The following is a 19133-nucleotide window of genomic DNA, read 5'->3' as shown; positions in this document are numbered from 1 at the left end:
TGTTCTTTATATTATGAACAACCCATTTACTTTGTGCTTGCACAGCACCCAGCATAATTGTCTGTGACTTGTCCTTCCACATAGACCTAAAAGGCCCCATAGCAGTTCTTATGCTTTCTGAATCTGGCAGCCCTGATATGAGGAAAAATACAGAAAAAAAGCTGTCCGAAGCCTTTGTACTATCATAATGGCACCATCTAAACACCTTTGATGGAGACGTTTAATGGCCAATCAAAATCAAGCTATTTAAGTTAATATTTTCAGCAAATCACCACTGATGTGAGACTGTCGCCAGAGTTCCCAACTCCAGTATGATGTCTGTAGAATCATTTTTATAAAGACCATGGAATTAAAAACGGAATCGGGCTGATATTATACCACTTAGTAATTTTCAAGTACGGATCAATACCTTGTATTAGCAGATACTAGGTCCAAGACCACTTGAAGGAGTGCATGCTTATGCAGCAGTCTCTGCTTTTGTGGTTCAGAAGAGTCCAATGTTACAGACAATGTAACTGCAACTCTCTGAGCTTTTAATAAAACCTGTACAGTACATGCTTTTAGTGGAGCAGTGGGCGAATGCTGTCTCATAAAAAGCATTGACACTGTGGCTATTAGGGGTATTTAGAAAATAAACCCTGGGTCATCTCTTTGCCTAAGGTAAAATTCCAGAATTTGAATAAAAGGCCAAATCCATTAACCTATTGACAATCCATTCCAGAAGGCCTTGACTCTGGGAGAACAAGTCAGAAAGACACAGATTCAGAAGTTGGACCCTATCCAATGGTGTCCTTACTGTCACGACATGCCTATGTAGAATTGTCATTCAACAGTAAAAACATACAGCATATCTTTAAGAAATGAGAAGAAAGGAGTAAGTGGGTGGTTATTTAAAAGTTAGGGCTTGCTTCTTGCTTTCATAAAAAGATTGATGTAATGACATCATGATGTTATAAAGCATACTGAGGCCTGATTCTGCCTCTGCTCCCCTGAGGTACACGACCTGGAAGAACACTGTAGGCTTTTGGAATTAATTCCCTCAGCTGGTGCATGGTATAGGAATGACATAACCACCATGTAGGAAGTGTAAAACTGGTAGAGCTTGATTTGTAAGCACCACAGTTCCATCCTTGCAATGAAAATAGTGTGCACTAAATGACTGACGGAGGAAACCACTCAGAAAAATGCTTATAGTAAAAGTGTAGAGCCTCAGCAGGACCACAGTAATCAATTACCTAAACTGGAGCCCTGGCAGCTTCTCTGAATTGCTATTGATTTCAACTTCTAGTCAGTGAATCTTTGTAGGACTAGGCTAGAATGTGGGTGTGAGATGCAGTCAAAATTAGGAGCTGGAACAAACCTCTGTGCAAAACAGAGCTAACAGCCAGATTTGGGAAGATATGTTATGCTGAAGTTTACATTTTGAAAGCGCTTAAAAATTGCGAAAGCCCAAGTCCCACGAAGTGGTAAAAATGAAGTATCACACTAGCATATATTGAAATAAGAAAGATAAGAGTTTTAGTTTTCTTATTATGGAAAATTCTGTCTATCTTTCTAAAGAAAGCTGCTGTCCTCCATTACAGTTGAAGAAAGGGGAGTTAATTTTTTTCCTGTAGCCTTCATCTGATGCATTTCCTTGTTGCATTGAACCCTCAAATCATATAAAAATGATTCCAAAATAATGATATAAGATTCAGTCCTCTATATGCTACAGCTTGTGAGTTGAAAGTTTGTTGTCTACAAAATTCAGTTTCTTACACAATTCATTGATGTTTTCAGGAAGACAAAGCAGCTATTTCTTTATGCATACTGTTTGCTTCAAAGGGAATTTAATCTGTTTTGAGGAGACTGCTATGTTTCTATTATCATACAAGGAAATTCATTCTGGAACCTTTTTGGCTCAGCAGGAACCGTATGTATTTTCCACATTCTCGTTATACGTGTTTTGGCATGAGCATAAAGCAGGCGTGCTCATTTATATTCTAGCTGATCAAGTGGAGAAGTCTGATTAATGCAAATTTTGGATCAAGGTGAGGGTCATCTTTGTAACCTGCGCTAAAAGGAACTCTATGGAGTGACTTCTCCCATGGGAGGATACTTCTCTTAGATCAGTGGCCCAGAGGCAGTAGAAGAAATCTTCTTCCTCCTGTCGTACTCATTTTAATATCAGCTGCACAACAGCAGCACAAAATACTGGATGAGAACTGAACATACCACAGAACTGAATCGTGTACTCTGATCGCATCCCTCACGCTGCGGGTTGTGCAGGTTGTTAATCGTGTCTTTCCTTATGCTCTTTCCTCCTTCCTCTCCCACTGTTTTCCTTGCCTCAGATTTTTCCTCAACGCCTCCTTTCTCCTCTCAGTCAGGTCCTGTCCTGCCTGCTCACTCTCTTGTGTTACACCTCTGTTCTCGAATTATTTTGGGAAAGCAGCATAGGCACTCTCAGCTGAAATTAAAGGATACATTGCCTTAGAGTATCTTTGTTGCCTTTCCAAAAATTAACTCCTGGTCTTGTAGCTTTACTAACCCAACTGTAAGAACATCATCTCTCACCATTGTGGTCTCCAAGCATACTAGACCCTTCATTTCCATCTTGCTGTGGAGAACATCTAGAAAATCTGTTGGCCTCTTCGTAGCTTTATCCCATTTCACTGAGCCAAGCAATGGAAGGGAGAGCTGGTATATAAGACAGCAAACAGCTGGGTTAGGAGGGACAGACCTGTTCTGGTTTTCTGTGAGCAAGAAGGTATTTTCTGTTCCTCGTTTTAATGTTAATGAATTAAAAGACTGCCAATGCATTCCAGCCCATCGCTGGCAAAGCGCCAGTTCACCCTTCCCTTAGTGCAAGTGCCTACCAGGGATCAAAATGCCTCGTTCTTGGCAAACGTGTGGGAGTGAAAGTAGTGGGAAGATATTTTTCATTTTCTTAGGGAAATTCCTGCCATGTTCAGGCACAGGGACACCAGCTTTTTTGGGACAACAGAAGGGCACTGCCAATGATTAACTCTTTGGTCTTTCTGTCTCTTAGAAGTCTTTGGTCCTAGCTGTTTTGTCCACACTCTGAAAATGTACCACGTTACATGTGGTACAACAGGAGTTGGGTGTGACTGGTATTTGGATGTGAGTGGACTCGCGGAGAAGGACTGTGGCCCACTCAGGATGTATCTCCAGAAGACTGGATTGCAAGGGAAGCCATTAGTGTAGGAGGCGACTCTACAGATTTGTGCCGTTTGAATACTTTTCCCTTTAGCAATGGAATTTTCATTTAATCAGTTTCTGCCAGTTTCCCTCTTCTTTGAGCTCTTCAAGTTCACCAAAGGGACTGTTTCTGAAGCAAGCTGTCTGGTCCAATTTTTTTATATTTTCCTGCTGTGCAATGTTGTACTTAAAAGGAAGAAAAAGACACAAAGGGAAAGCGGAAAAACAGAAATGCGAAGTGTCCCATGGGAGATGCTTGCCCTTACCATGTCATGCTCGTTTAAATACAGTTCCCGCACATCACATGTCAAGCTGTACCTGAGTGTTTTCAAATAGATGGCAAAAATCATGAGAGGAAGAAAATGTTCTTTTGTGTAACATGTTCTTCTTTTGATACACTGGGTTCTGTAGCTGTCAAAGCAGAGGCTGGTTTTCCATCTATTATTACAAATGCATTTGGGGTAAATCTCTTGTGCAACTCTCTGTTCCCTTGATTGTTTACTTCAATACAAGTGTTATTGTTTTATTTTTTCTAAATCTAACAAAATGATGAATTTTCAGTGGTGTATTTTCTCTATGATCCTCAGTAGGCAAGAGGTTCTTTCTCAGTGGAGATTTAGATCACATCTGGAAATATAGCCTGTTTCAACTATTTCTGTTTCAACTATTTTCTGCTTTTCTGGCAGGAGAATGGAATATTTAATTTCATTATTCAGCATAGGATTATTCATTTCATACAATGAAGGGAAATTCATCAATATTGTCTTCAGCATCTAGAAAAATGATACTTACCATGACTGTTTCACACACTCTATTTATATTTTATATCTTTCTCATCACTCAGTAATTACTCATCTCTCTGCTGAGAGGTGAAATCCTTGTATTGAGTTACTATAATTTCTCTGAACTCCTGAAATCAATTTAATCACTGAAAGCAATTGCTTTTACTTAAAGGTATTTCTTGAGGCAAATTCACCAAATACAAATAACTGAATGAAGGTATTTTTTCCTTTTGATTTTCAAGAATATTTAGTGAGGCCTTATAAAAGAGGTAAATAAATATTGCCACATCTTAATATCCATTACACTAATATTAATTGCGATGGATGCAAATGTGATAGTGCAAGTAAGTGGGAATGCAGTTGAAATGCAACATTAATTCATTGCCAGTTAATAAATGTCAGAAGATATTAATAATTTTGCTGATATTTTCCTTTTTGAACTACTTGGTGTAAAAAAAAAAAAGAAAAACACAACCCATCAGTGTGATGTATTTGTCTATGCAAAGTCATCAAGATAATTATCTCTGAATCTTTTGTATTGTTTAATTTCATTGAGTGCCCCAGATCTACATTTTTGGGAAAGATCAAAGTACAGAGTGTAAAGGTGGTGGTAGACTGTACCCCATTCGCACAGAAATCAATTAAAGGTCTTCCATTTGGGGAGCGGGAACAGTGGGAACAGAAACAGGCTTCGTATCACGATATGTGATTTCTCTTGCCATCAGTAAAACAGATTTTCTCATTTATCTTATCCTCTGAGATGTTTAAATTTTGAACGTCAACTGATTCAAATTTTATGTTTAGGGAATCCAGGCACTGAGATGATTTGTGTTTAGGGCACTGAACTGGGACGCAGTAGATCTGGGTTTGTTCTGTTGTGCATTTCCCATGTTATCTTATGCAAATCCTTTATTGCCTCTCGCACAGCCTCATCAGTAAAATAGGGTAATGTTAGTCTTCTTATTTGAAGGATTTGTTAATGTTTGGATGGCTTATCTACGGTGGATTGCTGAGGGCCATATGAAAATGTACAATCTTATTTAAGTGTACTGCTTTACCTATATATCCTTATTTCATTTCATGCCTCTACACCTACTGTTTTCTTACAGGCCCTTCATGGGACTCTCTTTCATACTTTTCTTTATAAGCAATCTTCCACAGGCTGGCTGCCTCCTCCAAATACATGCTAATAGAGTCCTGGTTTTTAAGCTCACCAAGGCAGGTAAATATGTACGAGTGGATATATATGTGTTGGAGATGCACTATGTGAACTGTACTTCATGTGGATAATCTTTGGTGATCCAACTGACAGGTTTATGCTTGGGAAACATGATCTTTCATGTATTTTTATTGGTCATATGTCCACTTAAATGATTCAGATGTCTAGTTCTCAGGCACAGAAATTCATATTGATTTCAGTAGTGAGCATCGTTTACATAAAAAACCAAGAATGCTGTTTCAGATGCTTCTTTCACAAGTATTCAAATAGAAAAAACAATACTGTGCGCATTTTTTTAGAAAGGATATTATATTAGTATATATTCACACAAATCTATTTGTATAAATTCTTCTGTATTTGCTGCATTTGCCTTATGCAAAATAGTACATTTATTGTTTGAGGCTGTTAAATTAAGCTATATGTATTTTTTAGGTTAAGTTGCATGATCGTAAAGGCCAGTGAGCCTTTACTGGAGTGAGCTGATCTGAGCTATACTGTGTTCCCTATCAGTCAGTATTATCTGCGATAGAGCAGTGATTTCAATAGCAGCTACAGGGGATACAGCTACCTGCTCTCTGTTAGTTTTAATGAAGGTGATAATTCCAATCCCCTGGAATACTGTTTCTTTGATGTCTTTGCACAGCATGGACTAATGTTCACCTATTAATGGCTTCTGCTGTAAAACTGTTGTTGACTAGTGGCTCTTTGAGTTTGGTGCAGATGGTGTGAAAATTTAAAAACACCTTACTGCCAAACAAATTAGTATATCTTTATCTAAAAAGCATTAAATGTATGGACATTTAGGTAACCACGCTTCCTTCAGGAAGGCAGTGAGAGTCATGGTTTACCTGCATATAACTGGATTTTCCTTAAGGAAACTTCCATTCAGACATCGTAGATATAAAGCCAGCCAATATGGAGGACCTGACGGAAGTGATTACAGCCTCTGAGTTTCATCCCCATCACTGCAATCTCTTTGTCTACAGCAGCAGCAAAGGATCCCTGAGACTCTGCGACATGAGGGCATCGGCTCTCTGTGACAAACATTCCAAGCGTAAGTCCTTGATTCCTTGAGCCCCAGATGTCATTAAAGTCTTATTATTCATGGACAGCATGTAGATGTGTGCATACCCCAGTGTATTAGCTTCTCAGTTGCAGGCACAGTTGAAAAGAAAACAGCAAAAGGAAGAAAGTTTTCTCCTCTGTACAAATATTACTTGTGAAAGGGAAAAAGGAAAAGGAAAAAGAGAAATATTGTCTTGGTATAGAAGGTATCATCTATCCTAATTTGAATTTATGTAGCCTATGAGACTTTAAGACGGAGTTATCAATTCATGGCAATTCATATCTGAAACCTACATAAGAACAAGGAAGTAAAATGTTAAAATGTGAGGCTGTCTTTGCACTTGAAGTAAGGGATGAAGTAAAATGCATGTTCATAATGTCTTGCTATCAGCTCTTCATAGTCTAGATAAGACAGTATGTGGTTCTTCCCGCTATTATAGTAATCTGGCAAGACTGGGCACTTGCCTTGTGCAAACAGACTGTTTATTCCTGATCTTCTGAGACTGAAAACCACCAGATAAAGGCCTTGCGTTGTGTGGTTGGTTCCTATGAGGAGCTGAGAACTTAATGAATGAACTGTGGTGGGTGTGCCACCTTCAGGACTGGGGTTCCAGGGCACTTCCACCTCACAGAATTGAGACTTCAGTTTCTTTTGTAATGTTGAAAGACTGGGAAGGAAATTCAGGAGAAATTCTCTTAGTCCCAGGTACACATGAGAAGTTTTATGTCAATTAGTTTGTACTTTAGCCTTTTGAGTTAGGTGGACCTTACTAGTAGGGACAGGAGGAGGTGAAGAAAACACTTGAAGATGTGAGACATAAGTGGTACACAGCTTTAGCATACAAGCTAATTTTAACTGAAATAAATGTAGTAAAAAGCCTATGACTAGGCCTTTTGGCTACAAGGAGAAGTACACATGCTCAGAACCTCTTAGGATGTGGTCTTCAATTATAGAAAATAACTTCTCAGGACAATTTCCTAAGCAGAGCAGTGTTTTACATTTTTTAGCTGTATCCCCTTGTACTTGTAGGGGAAATTCAATACCATGAAGTGAAATGCAAATGTGACACAATCTGGCACATTGTCGTGAGTTATCCTGTCCTGCTTAATTGTTTTATTCCATAATACTTTCATTTCTTCTTGCTAATAAGGCCTCAGTTGCCCTGTGCCAAATGCCAATCATAACTTATTAAACAACAATACAATAACCCTGGGTGAAAGAAGGCATTTTATGCCAGAAGGGAGCACAAGGTCTAATGGTCACTGATTAACCCCGTTTTTCAGATCTGTGAGTTAGAAAATAGCCATTTAAGGTAGCATTGCTGCACTAAGCTCAAGTCAAGCTCACTGAGAAGCTGAGTGTGTCTCTACACACATGCACAATACAAAATTGAACTGCCAAAGTGCTAAAAGGAACCGACCCACGTACTGCTGATTGGAGTTGTCAGGGTATAGCTCTCAGAGGCAAACAAAACTAATTATATAAAGCCCACAGCAAGCTAGAAGGATATGTCATAAAAACCAATCAGTCTGGGAAATCAAATATTTGTACGATTGTCTCTCTAGTACCTTCACTGTGCACCCGATTCCTCTTTAGAGTTGCTTTACCCGTGATGCATATGCATGATCGGTGCCCTACTCTCCCAGGTCAGCTCGCATTTCCACATTTCCCCATAGCTGACTTCACTTCTCAACCAAAACAGTGACAACTACGGTCACTGTAAACTCTCATGTTCTGCCCCACAACCGTGCATTCTTAATTCAATCTAATATCACTATGTGCTGGATTTCAGATGCTGTTCTGAGATTGTGATGAAGTAACATACAGGGTATTTCAAAAAGATGGACCCAATTTGAAATCCCTATATGTCTGCAACCACGAACTACCCATGAATGGAACTCCTACCACTTGAAAGGGCGAGGCCTGGAGTTTCGAATGATTACCGCTACTGTTTGTAAATTTTTGTGTAATTTTAACATGGTGCTATTGTGAAATACAGTGCTTTGAACCTGGGTCAGTCTTTTTGAAACACCCTGTATTTTTAGGGATGAAAGATCTAATGTAAAACTTATAAAAAATACCTGGAGGCTGAGTGTATGTTGTAAACTTTTGGTTTTACTCCTTTTTCAGACCGTTTGTTATCCAAATCTCTACAGCTGGGCTAAAGCCATTTGCAGGTTTTGGGGCAAGGGCCCTTCCATTTATACAAGCCTAGAGAGTGCCATGAATAATCGATGTGCCATACTGTATAAATAAATTACATACATCTGTATTTAAAATACATTACATCTGTAGTGTAAGTCTCTGACACAGAATGTTAATAAATTCTAGTGTTCTTGAAGATTTCTGGTTTGCTAAACTCAGTGGCAAAATCTCCCTGTTCGGCATTAGTGACAGCAACACTGCGAGGTTTCCCTTATAAATCTTTCATGGCTGTGACACGGAGGAGACAAGAAACTTCTTCCATATCTACTCATCCTTGGTGCCTATACTGAGATTTATTAGCAAGCTGCCAATTTGTGTGATGAGTTGTAATGGAGACCTCTGTCCCTTAGGAAAAATAGTCTCAGAGCACTAAATCCATCCATAAGGCATTGACAGAATATCAGGTCAGTACCTGAGTTTTAAATGGTCATTGAGATACTGATAAGGTGTGATAAAATACGTTGTTTTTCTAACAGACTACCTGAAACTGCTTCTTATAACACCTCTTTAATAGATCATGCAATGCTGGGTGAGCAATCAGAAGCAAAACATGTGGACATTACAAATAGATATCCAGGAAAGCCCAATCTGTAATCATAGGAGAGATACATATGTAATACTGTTCCGTGGTATTATCAGACTTTGTAAGTAGTGGGAGAAAATTCCATCAAAATATTCTAGAAAGAAGGTGAAAAAAGAGATGCATATTCCTCCTTATTTAGAATATTAGAGAGATGGGAATAAAGAAGAAGGTGTTATTGCAGTCCCATGGGGTTATAGGTAAAGATTTAAAATATATATGAAAATTAGACTCAAGCAGAAAGAAATAGGGAATTAAATAATATGGAAGCTTTCATCAAAACAGTGTATGTGGCAAAACACCATCGTGGTTAAGGTGTTATTCAGGCAACATGCATGGCAATGCAGTGTAGAAAGAAGGCAGTATACTGGAAATTGGTGACAGCAGTGAAACAAGGGAGGCTAGCAGCTGCAAAAGTGTCATTAGAGCAATTAGCTGGGAACATCCAAGAAATAAAAGACCTACTCCCCACTCCAAATTCCATAAATTCTCATGGAAGTGATTCAGGTTAACAGGGAAGACAAGCACAAGGTTACTATTGCAGTAAGAACATCTTGATTAAAGAAATCTTATAGTGGTGTAATATGCGACTGTTCAATTAACAAATAGTTGCTAATTATTTTTTTATCTTATCTTGCTAATGTTGTGTTCAGAGGTCCTTATAAGTGTGCATGGAGATAATACCCTTCTTCCAAACAGCTTGCAGACTGGACCAGTCCATATGGCTGTTTCAACAAATCATCTAATAAAGCAGCCAGCTAAAGAAAACTGAGCTTGAGCATGTCAAGTTGCTTTTTCAGTAGTATGTCAGAACTATTTAATTCAGAATTAAGTGCTAAACAGAAGCTGTATAGTTATGCAACATGGAAATTTGAGTCACTCGAGAGTATAACTCCTATTGATATTCTATGTAATAGCCTTAATATCTTGAAGTCATTGCATTCTTCAGAAGTTGTGATCTATTTAAATACTGTATGTTGCTTTAAGGGGTTTTTTACTGTTCATTTCTTAATATTTGTAGACTAAAAAAACCCCTATGTCTAATAATCCATTACCCATGTGCAAAATTTACAACAAAATACTTCAAGGAAGGAGGAGCTGCAGTTTCAAGTTTTTCTTCATGTGCCGTAGTGGTCTTTAAAATATAAACTTTGGGTTTACCTAATGCAGTTAGTCCCCCTCACCATCAGTTCACACTTTCTATCCTCTGTATAGACTTCACAAGCTGTGGACATCTGGGTCTATAACAGGGTCCATTTAGGGTCCCCCTCCCTTCAGCCGAAGAAGCATTTTGTAGATGATGGGCAATCCTAACAGTGATCTTCTCTGGGCTCTCCCTGAAAGGGGCAAAGCATCTCAGCTGGTACCTACCCAATCCCATGGCATGGGTAACCATGATCTTAAAAGTATAAATGGTCTTTGGAGCAATGCAGAGTGAATTTGGGGTTTGGTTTTTGACTCAAAGGTGTGGTACTATCATCTTCTTTTCCTTGAGAGTCCTTTACCACATTTTTATTTGAAATCCAGGTATGAAAGAAATGCCAGCCCTTCCCCAAGGATATAGGCCAGACTGACAGGATAGTGGCATTTAACTCAGTTTGGTTATCTGCTGGGATTTTTTTTGATATTTCCTTTGACTTTAAACTTAAGAATTCATAACTGTGGAAGCAGCCAAAACAGAAATCAAGGATAATCTACTTGAACATGTTGAGTTTTAAAAATTAAATTAATTATATTTGCCAGTTGTTTAAAGGAGGTTGGAATTTCAGAGATGAGACAGCTTTCAGACCACTAACTGAATATGGATTATCTTTCATTTGCAGCAGAGAACAACCAGATGCACAAAAAAAGCCCATGACAGAATATCCCTGCTGGATTTGCTAATTAATATTGACCTTTCCAAGTGCATGATGCGTATTGTATGACTGGAAAAGAGACAACTTGGTTTTTTTTATGTGAGCTTTACATCTAAAATACACTTCCTTATTTCTGCATCTGGTCTCATGTCAGGTTATCATCTGAGAGGGAGACAGCCACCATTCTCCCGTTGTGCACTGAGAAACCACTGTCAAAGTAATGTCCACTTCAGGCAAAATCTGCAAGGTTTCATGTGACAGGAATGAAACTTACCTCAGCTTCTGTAATGATTTGACCCTGTGCTTTAATAAAGGCTTGTTCTCCTTATCCTAATGCTGGATTTATTTTATAAAGTAAAATAAAATTTTAAAAATTTATAAAAATAAGAATCACTACAAAGGCATATATTCATTGCTGATTTTGTATCCCCAATGAAAAAATGTGCCTGTATCCTGATAATTTCGTAATTATGACTGTCACTAAAGATCTGTTACTACAATTTCACACATGCTAAAGCAGATCCTAGAAGGGATCCCTCCTTATGCAGGAATCCCGTTGAAATTTGGTAGAAGATTGCCTTTAGCATGGGCTCTAAAGCTTCCACTCTGCTCAGTTTCAGTGAATGTATAATAAAGACATTTAAAACATCGCTAATGAAAATTCGAAAGTCTTTCTACAGGCATACAGTTATGTCTGTATAGTATGTCCTCCAGTTGTGCAATACATGTTAAAATTAAATCAGAGAAAGAAAAAAGCCTGATTTATGTACTTCTAGCTATCAAATAGCAAGAGGAAAGAAAAAAGCCTGAAGCAATGTTAAATGATTTATGATTGAAGAGGTGTTTCTTTAACCCCTTTCCCCCAGTCACACACAGATAAAGCAAATAATTGCTGTACGATTGCTTTAATTACTTAGTCTATTAAAATTCTTGTCTTGTTTGCTTAATTTTTGAATAGCACTGAATACTGCTTTTCAATGTCTCGTGAAACCAATATTATTCTTTCAAGATCCTGTCTCGGAGAAAAAAAAAATCAACACACTTATCACTAACCTTATATATCAAGATCGGAAAGACTTATGCATGAATTTGCCTGTAGAGTAGTTGTAGTTTTATGTCCCATTAACTCCATGGGATTGCTCACAACATGTGGTCTTAAACACACACATAAGTCTTCGTGAGACCAAGGTTTAAAGAGGCTTGATCTCCTAGATTAGCTTTGCATTTTTTCACTTCCTTGCTCTCTTTAGTGCCATTTCTTTTTATTAATAAACTCACTGGCAAAGTTACATTAATATAAGCAGCTGCGTAGTGAAGTTCCCACCCACTGACCTGTAGCTATTGATCTGGCTTTGCCTTTCAGCGCTAATGCACTATCCCTTGTGGTTTGCGACAAGCTGCAGCAACTCACTGCAGATGGTAAAACAGATTCTTAAATATTGATTTGAGGCTCCACTTTTAAAAGCCATAATCTCTAGAGGTATTGATGAGAAGCCTAGTTTTAATATTGGGTCATTGGATAAAGGAATGCTTTATGGTAGGTGGAATTTCAGTCTTGTGGTGTGGAGGTAGCTTCAGAGACTTGCTTTTACTCAAAGGAGGAAAATGATGTGTAAGTAACCAAGGCATGAAGAGGTGCTGTCTGAATTACATAAAAACAAATATAAAATTGAAATATAAAAGGATACTACTTTTTCAGTTTAAAACAGGGTAAGCAACTACAGACTATGCTAATATAAAATGTTAAATAATTGTGGTTAGTTGTTTATACCTCAAGTCTAATAAAATAATTGTATTTTAGATTGTTTATGAAGGTGGACTCAAAAATTCCCACACACGTATAACCATATTAATCAATGTAGAATGTGAAGGCAAGATTGTCACATTAGCAAAACATCCTGATCTTGAAAGAGAATTTCTGAAGGAGGTGCATGTGTGAGTGGATTGGCTTAATACAAAACAATAAAACATTCAGAGGTAGTTAAAGAGTAAATAATAATGGTAAATCAAACTATAACCATAAACAATGAAGTTAAACAGCATAAAGAGACCATGAATTTCAAAGGGAGCTTTGTCATTGATCTTGATTCACTTTGAATGAACTCAGGAACTCTTTACTATGAAATCCTAAAGTAGATTTTAAACAGAGCATAATAATGACTATAGCTGGACAGACCAGACATCTTTCCCAGCCAGTGTTCTGGCTCTGATAATGGGCAGTAGCAACATCAGCAGAAAATGTAGAAACAGAGCAAGTGTATGATCTTCAGCCTCTGCAATCTGCAGTTGGAAACTTGGGGTTCAGAGACTTTAGTGAGGGTGAACTCGATGTATATAACAACACTCAAATGGATGTCTGGGGATTTTTTTCCTTGAATTTGTGCAGTTACTTTTGAACCTGTGTATAATTTGTACCATTCACAATATCTTTCAGTAAAGTTTTTCATGGCTTAATTAGGCATAGTGTGCAGAACCATCTGCTCTGTACTTACCCTTTTCTTAGTTTCACTTGGTGACCCAGACTTGTTGATTGGAAGAGACAGTGTACAAGTGAACTGTCGTTGCCCATTCATCCTTTCCATGCCACTCCTAATTACAAACACCTCAGTCTTTCCTAGACTGAGGAGTCCCAGTCTATTTAGTCATTCCCTGCATGGAACTAATTTGATACTTCTGGTCATTGTTATTGCCCATTTTTGTGTCTTCTTGAGACCTCTGCCACGTTAGAGGTAAGACCAGAACTACACAGAGCTCAAGATGGGAGCACATCTTGAACTAAATGGCACAAAAAAAATGGTGCTTTCTGTGTTGAAGGATAGTAACAAGCGTCATGGACTTAAAAAAAATGAATATGATTAGTACTTTTATATAAATTCAGTTAAATTTAGCTTGGGTTTTTTTATAGTAAACTTTATTAAATATATATTGTGAACAAAATCACAGCTGTCCTGGTGAGTGGTGCTAATTTGCCATCTAAACTTATTATAGTTAAATAGTTTGTAGGATTTTTAGCTTAGGATCGTGTTTTGTGAGAAACTTTTAATTAGTATAACCATGTATACCAGAAAAAAAATAGTTTTAAAACGCATTTCTTTGTCAGCTATCAGGAGAACATATTGATTCTTGTTGCAAGTTGCTGTGGCTAGTCTGCCAAGATGGGTGAAATTCCATACGTTTTCAAAGTACTCTTTTCCAGTACATTTTAATTAGGTATTGCAGCCATTCTCATTTGGAATCTGAAATGAAAGAGAAACTTAATTTAGACAATAAATTGTTTGGCCTGAGACTGCATCTGTTTTCTGTGTTTATGAAACTTAAAGCCCACTGAGAGATTATTATACCTGATCCACCACCAGTATTTCCAGGTCCAGGTGAGATGCACCTGGTATATGCGTACATGTGTAACCCAGAGGTTATCTGTAGTAAGTCCTTAATTCAGCCTAACTTCAGACTGTTTGCATGCTTGGATAATAGAAAATTATTCTCCCTCTCTTGTTCCAGCATCTTTGCTGGTTCTGGCCTCTGTGGTCCTGTCCCTCCTTATCAACTCCACAGCCCTTTTTTCCAGTGTTGACAAAACCATCTTCACCCATTTGTACCTGTGACCCCCCTGAATGGGAACTGGGCAGTTTTCTACTTCCATTAGCTGTCTTTGGAGGGAGATAGTTATTTCATGGTGCAGGATTTCCAAGGGCTTAAATCTAAGTAACAGCACTTAAATGCTGTAAAAAAAGTTTTCAGAACAGGATACAAACTATTAATAGTCATATTCTAGGAAAAAAGCTTTAATAAGTTGTTATTTGTTCATAGTAGAAAGAAAATAACTTCGGAAGCAGCTCTGCTTTTCTGCTATGGTGAATGACTTTTTAAGGCTGGTTATAATTTTATCCTATGGAATTTTTTAGCAAATCTGTGCAGCTGGTAAGCTTTCATATTGAAGTTTTCCCTGGTTTTGTTTTTGCTTCCTCCTGGATGATCACATGTTCTGCAATATATGTAAGCATGATTCATCTTGGCTTTTCTTTTTAGATATAGTTGGCTTTATAATAGCAAAAAGTTGGTTTTATCTGTAGTTCTGCTTTTGCTTGGGAGTAAAAGAAATTTTCGAGGTTCACATCTTTATGCTTTAAGGGGGTACATGGCATTATCGTTGAGGGTCTCCTCCCTTGCTAGTTGTCTTTTCTGGTTTTTTTATTTACTGATATTTCACAGGAAACCCTTGTAGTTATCATCAAATGCTGAGGCCATGATAACTAAATTTTGCCAAAGCTTATACTCTACATTTCTCTCTTTTAAAAGCAATGGAAGATTTGTTTAACTGAATACAGTTGACATTTCTTTTATGCTATCAATCCATTATACACTTATAAATTCAGGTCAAAAATAAAAAGTAGCTCCAGATAAACTTTCATTATATTAGATAGATAGCTTTTCTAACCCCTACTCCATATTATCTCAGGTTCTGTTATTGCTTTCTCTTTAAATAGATCATTCTTCTTTGTGTTTTTGAAAATGTTATGATTTTGGGAAGAATGCAGCATTTTGTACACTACGTTGGACTGTGACACTGCACCCACCATATGAGCCGTTTTTAGTATTATTATTATTTTTTAAAGTTCACATATGCCAGAATTTACTCCCTGCAATGATTAAAGCTCTGGCCAACAAACAAAAATATTAATATTCAGTGGTACTGGAGTCTGGAGAATACCAATTATTCAGTGGTACTGGAGTTTGGAGAATACCAATGACTTCATGAAAAATATGCGTCTCTGGAAATGGAACAAACAAAGACAAAAACTTTTTATAAGAACATGGGTTTTTTTTCTGAGGCTGAGATATTTTTGGCTATTGTTGGGTTAATGGTTGGTTGACTCCTAAAACATCATTTAGTTACGATCTGCTCACTGTTTTTCAGCAGAGGGTGCAGAGTAATGCTGTTTGGTTTGTTACTTTCCTGTGTTCCTCACTGTTGGATGTCTGTCTTTCACAATTGCTTTTTTTGGGGAACTGAAATATTGTACAGCAATGGAAGGTAGAACATGAAGCTGAAGAGTTGGCTTTTTGTGTTGTTATTGTTGGGGTTGGTTTGTTTGTTTGTTTTTCTTCTTCTTTTTTGGATGCATCTTGTCCAAAATATATAGCTTTCAAGTTTGTGTAATTAGGCCCACATTAAATGAGAAGCTGCGGTGGCACTTCAGACATCTGTGTATATTTCTACATGATAAAGGCACACCTTAGGGATGCCTTTTCTACCCACTGATTCTAAAGAGAGTCTCCACGTCTATGTTAAATCAAACAAATTAAAGGAACACTAAGGATATTTTCTGCAAGTGATGAGAATTTGTTTTTCAGCATATGGCAGTTCCTTTTCAGAAAGAAACAGCATATTTCTAGGCTGCAGATTTTATCCAGCATTCAGGAAAACAGTGCTCTGGCAAGTATCCTTCCCTCAACCCACCCTTCTCTCTGAAGCCTGGACTTCTGTGAAAAGCCACCCTGTTTTTTAACTTTTGAGCAGGAAGCCATGCAGAAAGGGACTGAACATTTTTATTCCCCTAAGCAGACTTCCCAGCTTGCCCATGTATCTGCCAGTGGTGTAAGGGGCGGGATTAGCTTCTTACTTGGAGGCTCCTCTCCAGCACTGGCTGTACTCAGAGAGATGCTCAGCTTCCCTCTGTAATCCCGCGATATTTCTGTATTCCACAGTCCTGTCATCACGGTTATATTTAAGTCTGGGCAGTGGAATGTGAAAGCTCACCACACCACACCATTCGTGATTCCTGTGGTCATTAGTTTGCAACTAGACAGGTAGATTTGTGTCTTTCATATAACTAGCTCTGTGAAAGTTACAAAGAACAATATCAATGAAAGTTAAATACCCTTTTTCATGGCAAAAGTTAGTTATTAAGAAGTTAATTAAGAAATTAATCAGAGTATAATAGAATTTCTAATCAAATCTCAGTACAGTTTCTGATTCCAAGTCCTAGTCCAACAAGATTTATTTAGGTATAGAAAAGTAAGCCAGATTTCGAGTCTTGTTGTTTGGGTGCTGATTGCCCCCTGGCATAAGAGTGGCCTCCAAAAGATAAGTTTAAGCTGTAATGAACATAAAAAGTGTTTTCAGTGCAGACTTAGCAAGCGGTGGGCCGGCACCATGTTTTCTCCTGTCAGCTTGGAGAGGCTGGGGTGGAATGTGAATTGCTTGCCTGAGCTGAAGTCCAGGTCACATGGCTGTCACTGCTGGTCTGTCTCCAATTATTCAACTTGTATTACCCAAACTGAATGAAGACTATGCTTTTTTTGCAGTGTATGCGGAACCTTATGCTAATGCTAAACCAGATATAGCTGAGACCCAAGGACACTGTATCTCACCTTCATTTCCTGAGGCCAATGCCTCGTTCTGGTTGCTCAGGCATATGCTGTGATTTGCTAAGCTTTTCTCTGTAACACTGGGAGCTGCTGCTTAATTTCCTGTGAAAATTTTCCTGGCTTGGTTATGCTGACTGTAGGAGCTATCTGCAAAGAACTGCTGTTACTAAAATTTCTACCGCTATCTTTCTTTCTGTAGTGATATGAGGCTTTCATGCCTGCATTAGTTTCTGCAATTAATTAATCTAAGGCTAATACTTACTGTGGTAAGGATAGAAAAGCAATAAACAGTGCAGATAACAGATGAAATGGTTTAATCTCATTAATTAACACGATACAGAGTATCCAGGTATAAATATTACTCCTCTTCTAATCATTGGGAATTAGGTGAGACACATACAGCCAAGAAAATATATCTCAACTATACATGAAGGTGTAGTTCAGTTAGTATTTGTTCCTTCTTTTCTTTCTTTTCTTCTTTCTTTTCTTTCTTTTCTTCTTTCTTTTCTTTCTTTTCTTCTTTTCTCCTTCTTTTCTCTTTCTTTTCTGTTTCTTTCTCTTTCTTTTCTCTTTCTTTTCTCTTTCTTTCTCTTTCTTTTCTCTTTCTTTCTCTTTCTTTCTCTTTCTTTTCTCTTTCTTTCTCTTTCTTTTCTCTTTCTTTCTCTTTCTTTCTCTTTCTTTCTCTTTCTTTCTTTCCTGGTTTTAATAGCAATTTCACATCATAATTAGGAGGATGAAATTCCTGCCAGCCACATACATAGTTTGGACAAATTAAAGGGAAGAGGTATGAGAAATGATAATTGCTTTGTGCTCATCAGACTTCTATTGAAAATCTGACAGGATAATTACAAGATACCTGCTTTGCAGAATGTCTAGGCAAATTTTGAAAGAGCTATTTAAAATCATTCATTTACGGTCTGTCTGAAAAGAAAAGTTTTTCCCCCCTTTTTGAAGTAGTTCATTGCCATTTGGGTGTGTGGCACATGTTTAAATATAGACCTTATTCTCATATGCACGCATGGCTGCATTCCACTGCCCTCCCCCAGAGAAAATTGCCCATAATTTTTTGCATTACCCCACATACTTCGCCCACATACTCACCCTTAACTTTCAGCAGAACATTATTTCACCTGATGGAAACTGTAACCTTGTTGCTTTCAACAGTCTGAATCATAGTCACAGATAAATTAATTGAGAGAGAAATGTTCCAGTGGACTTCACAAAAAGCTCTGTTTTGACTGACAGTAAAAAGTTGTTCTACTATGAATTTTTATGTCTCATCACATGTCTTTTCTTCACCTGCTTTTGAAACTTGAAAATGATACTCACCAAATTGCCAGTTTTCAAAGAATATTCTAGACCCGGGTGCCAAAAGCCTACTGATTTTGCTGAGCACTGAAAGACCCCGAAGGCCTGACTTTCTTCTAAAGTTCACCGCATGCGGTCGTTTGGATCACAGCGTCACAGATACCTGCAGAAAGGCAACAGAGCTGCTGTAGGCACCTGGCAGGCAGGGCTAGAGTTAGCACAGGTGTTTTGGGAAAGGATGAAGAGGCCTTGGTGATGAGTGGACTTGTAACAGGTGAAGTAGGAGCCCACTGATACCATTTGTTTTAAGTCCCTGGAGTTCAATGGAGTCATCCAGTATCATCATTATGTACTGTTGAACAGGGATGACCAATCTCCTAGCTACAGGCGCTGAGTGCTGTAAGCAATATGTCGTGATCCCCTGCCTTGTTGGATCATGCGGTGTACAGAACAGCTAACTGGCACATACAGTGAGATTAGTGCTTTCCAGAACCGTCAGCAATTGCACATCAACTAAGTAGCTCACATATCCACATGGTAAATC

At 38.0% G+C, this 19133-nt stretch overlaps 1 protein-coding gene across 3 annotated transcripts in view; it reads left to right on the top strand.

The window, feature by feature from the left end:
• The window catches only part of PPP2R2C (protein phosphatase 2 regulatory subunit Bgamma), a 200883-nt gene that overhangs the window by 165967 nt on the left and 15783 nt on the right, over nt 1-19133 (top strand). For all 3 annotated transcript variants that reach the window (XM_065633578.1, XM_065633580.1, XM_065633579.1), the window contains one exon: nt 6092-6256. In XM_065633578.1, the coding sequence (XP_065489650.1) occupies nt 6092-6256 (165 nt within the window). The remainder of the gene's footprint in view (nt 1-6091; nt 6257-19133) is intronic.

Source organism: Caloenas nicobarica, chromosome 4 (assembly GCF_036013445.1).
Source record: "Caloenas nicobarica isolate bCalNic1 chromosome 4, bCalNic1.hap1, whole genome shotgun sequence".
Classification (NCBI taxonomy): Eukaryota; Metazoa; Chordata; class Aves; order Columbiformes; family Columbidae; genus Caloenas; species Caloenas nicobarica.
The sequence above is the reverse complement of the archived record's forward strand: the minus strand, read 5'-3'. Positions and strand labels throughout refer to the sequence as shown.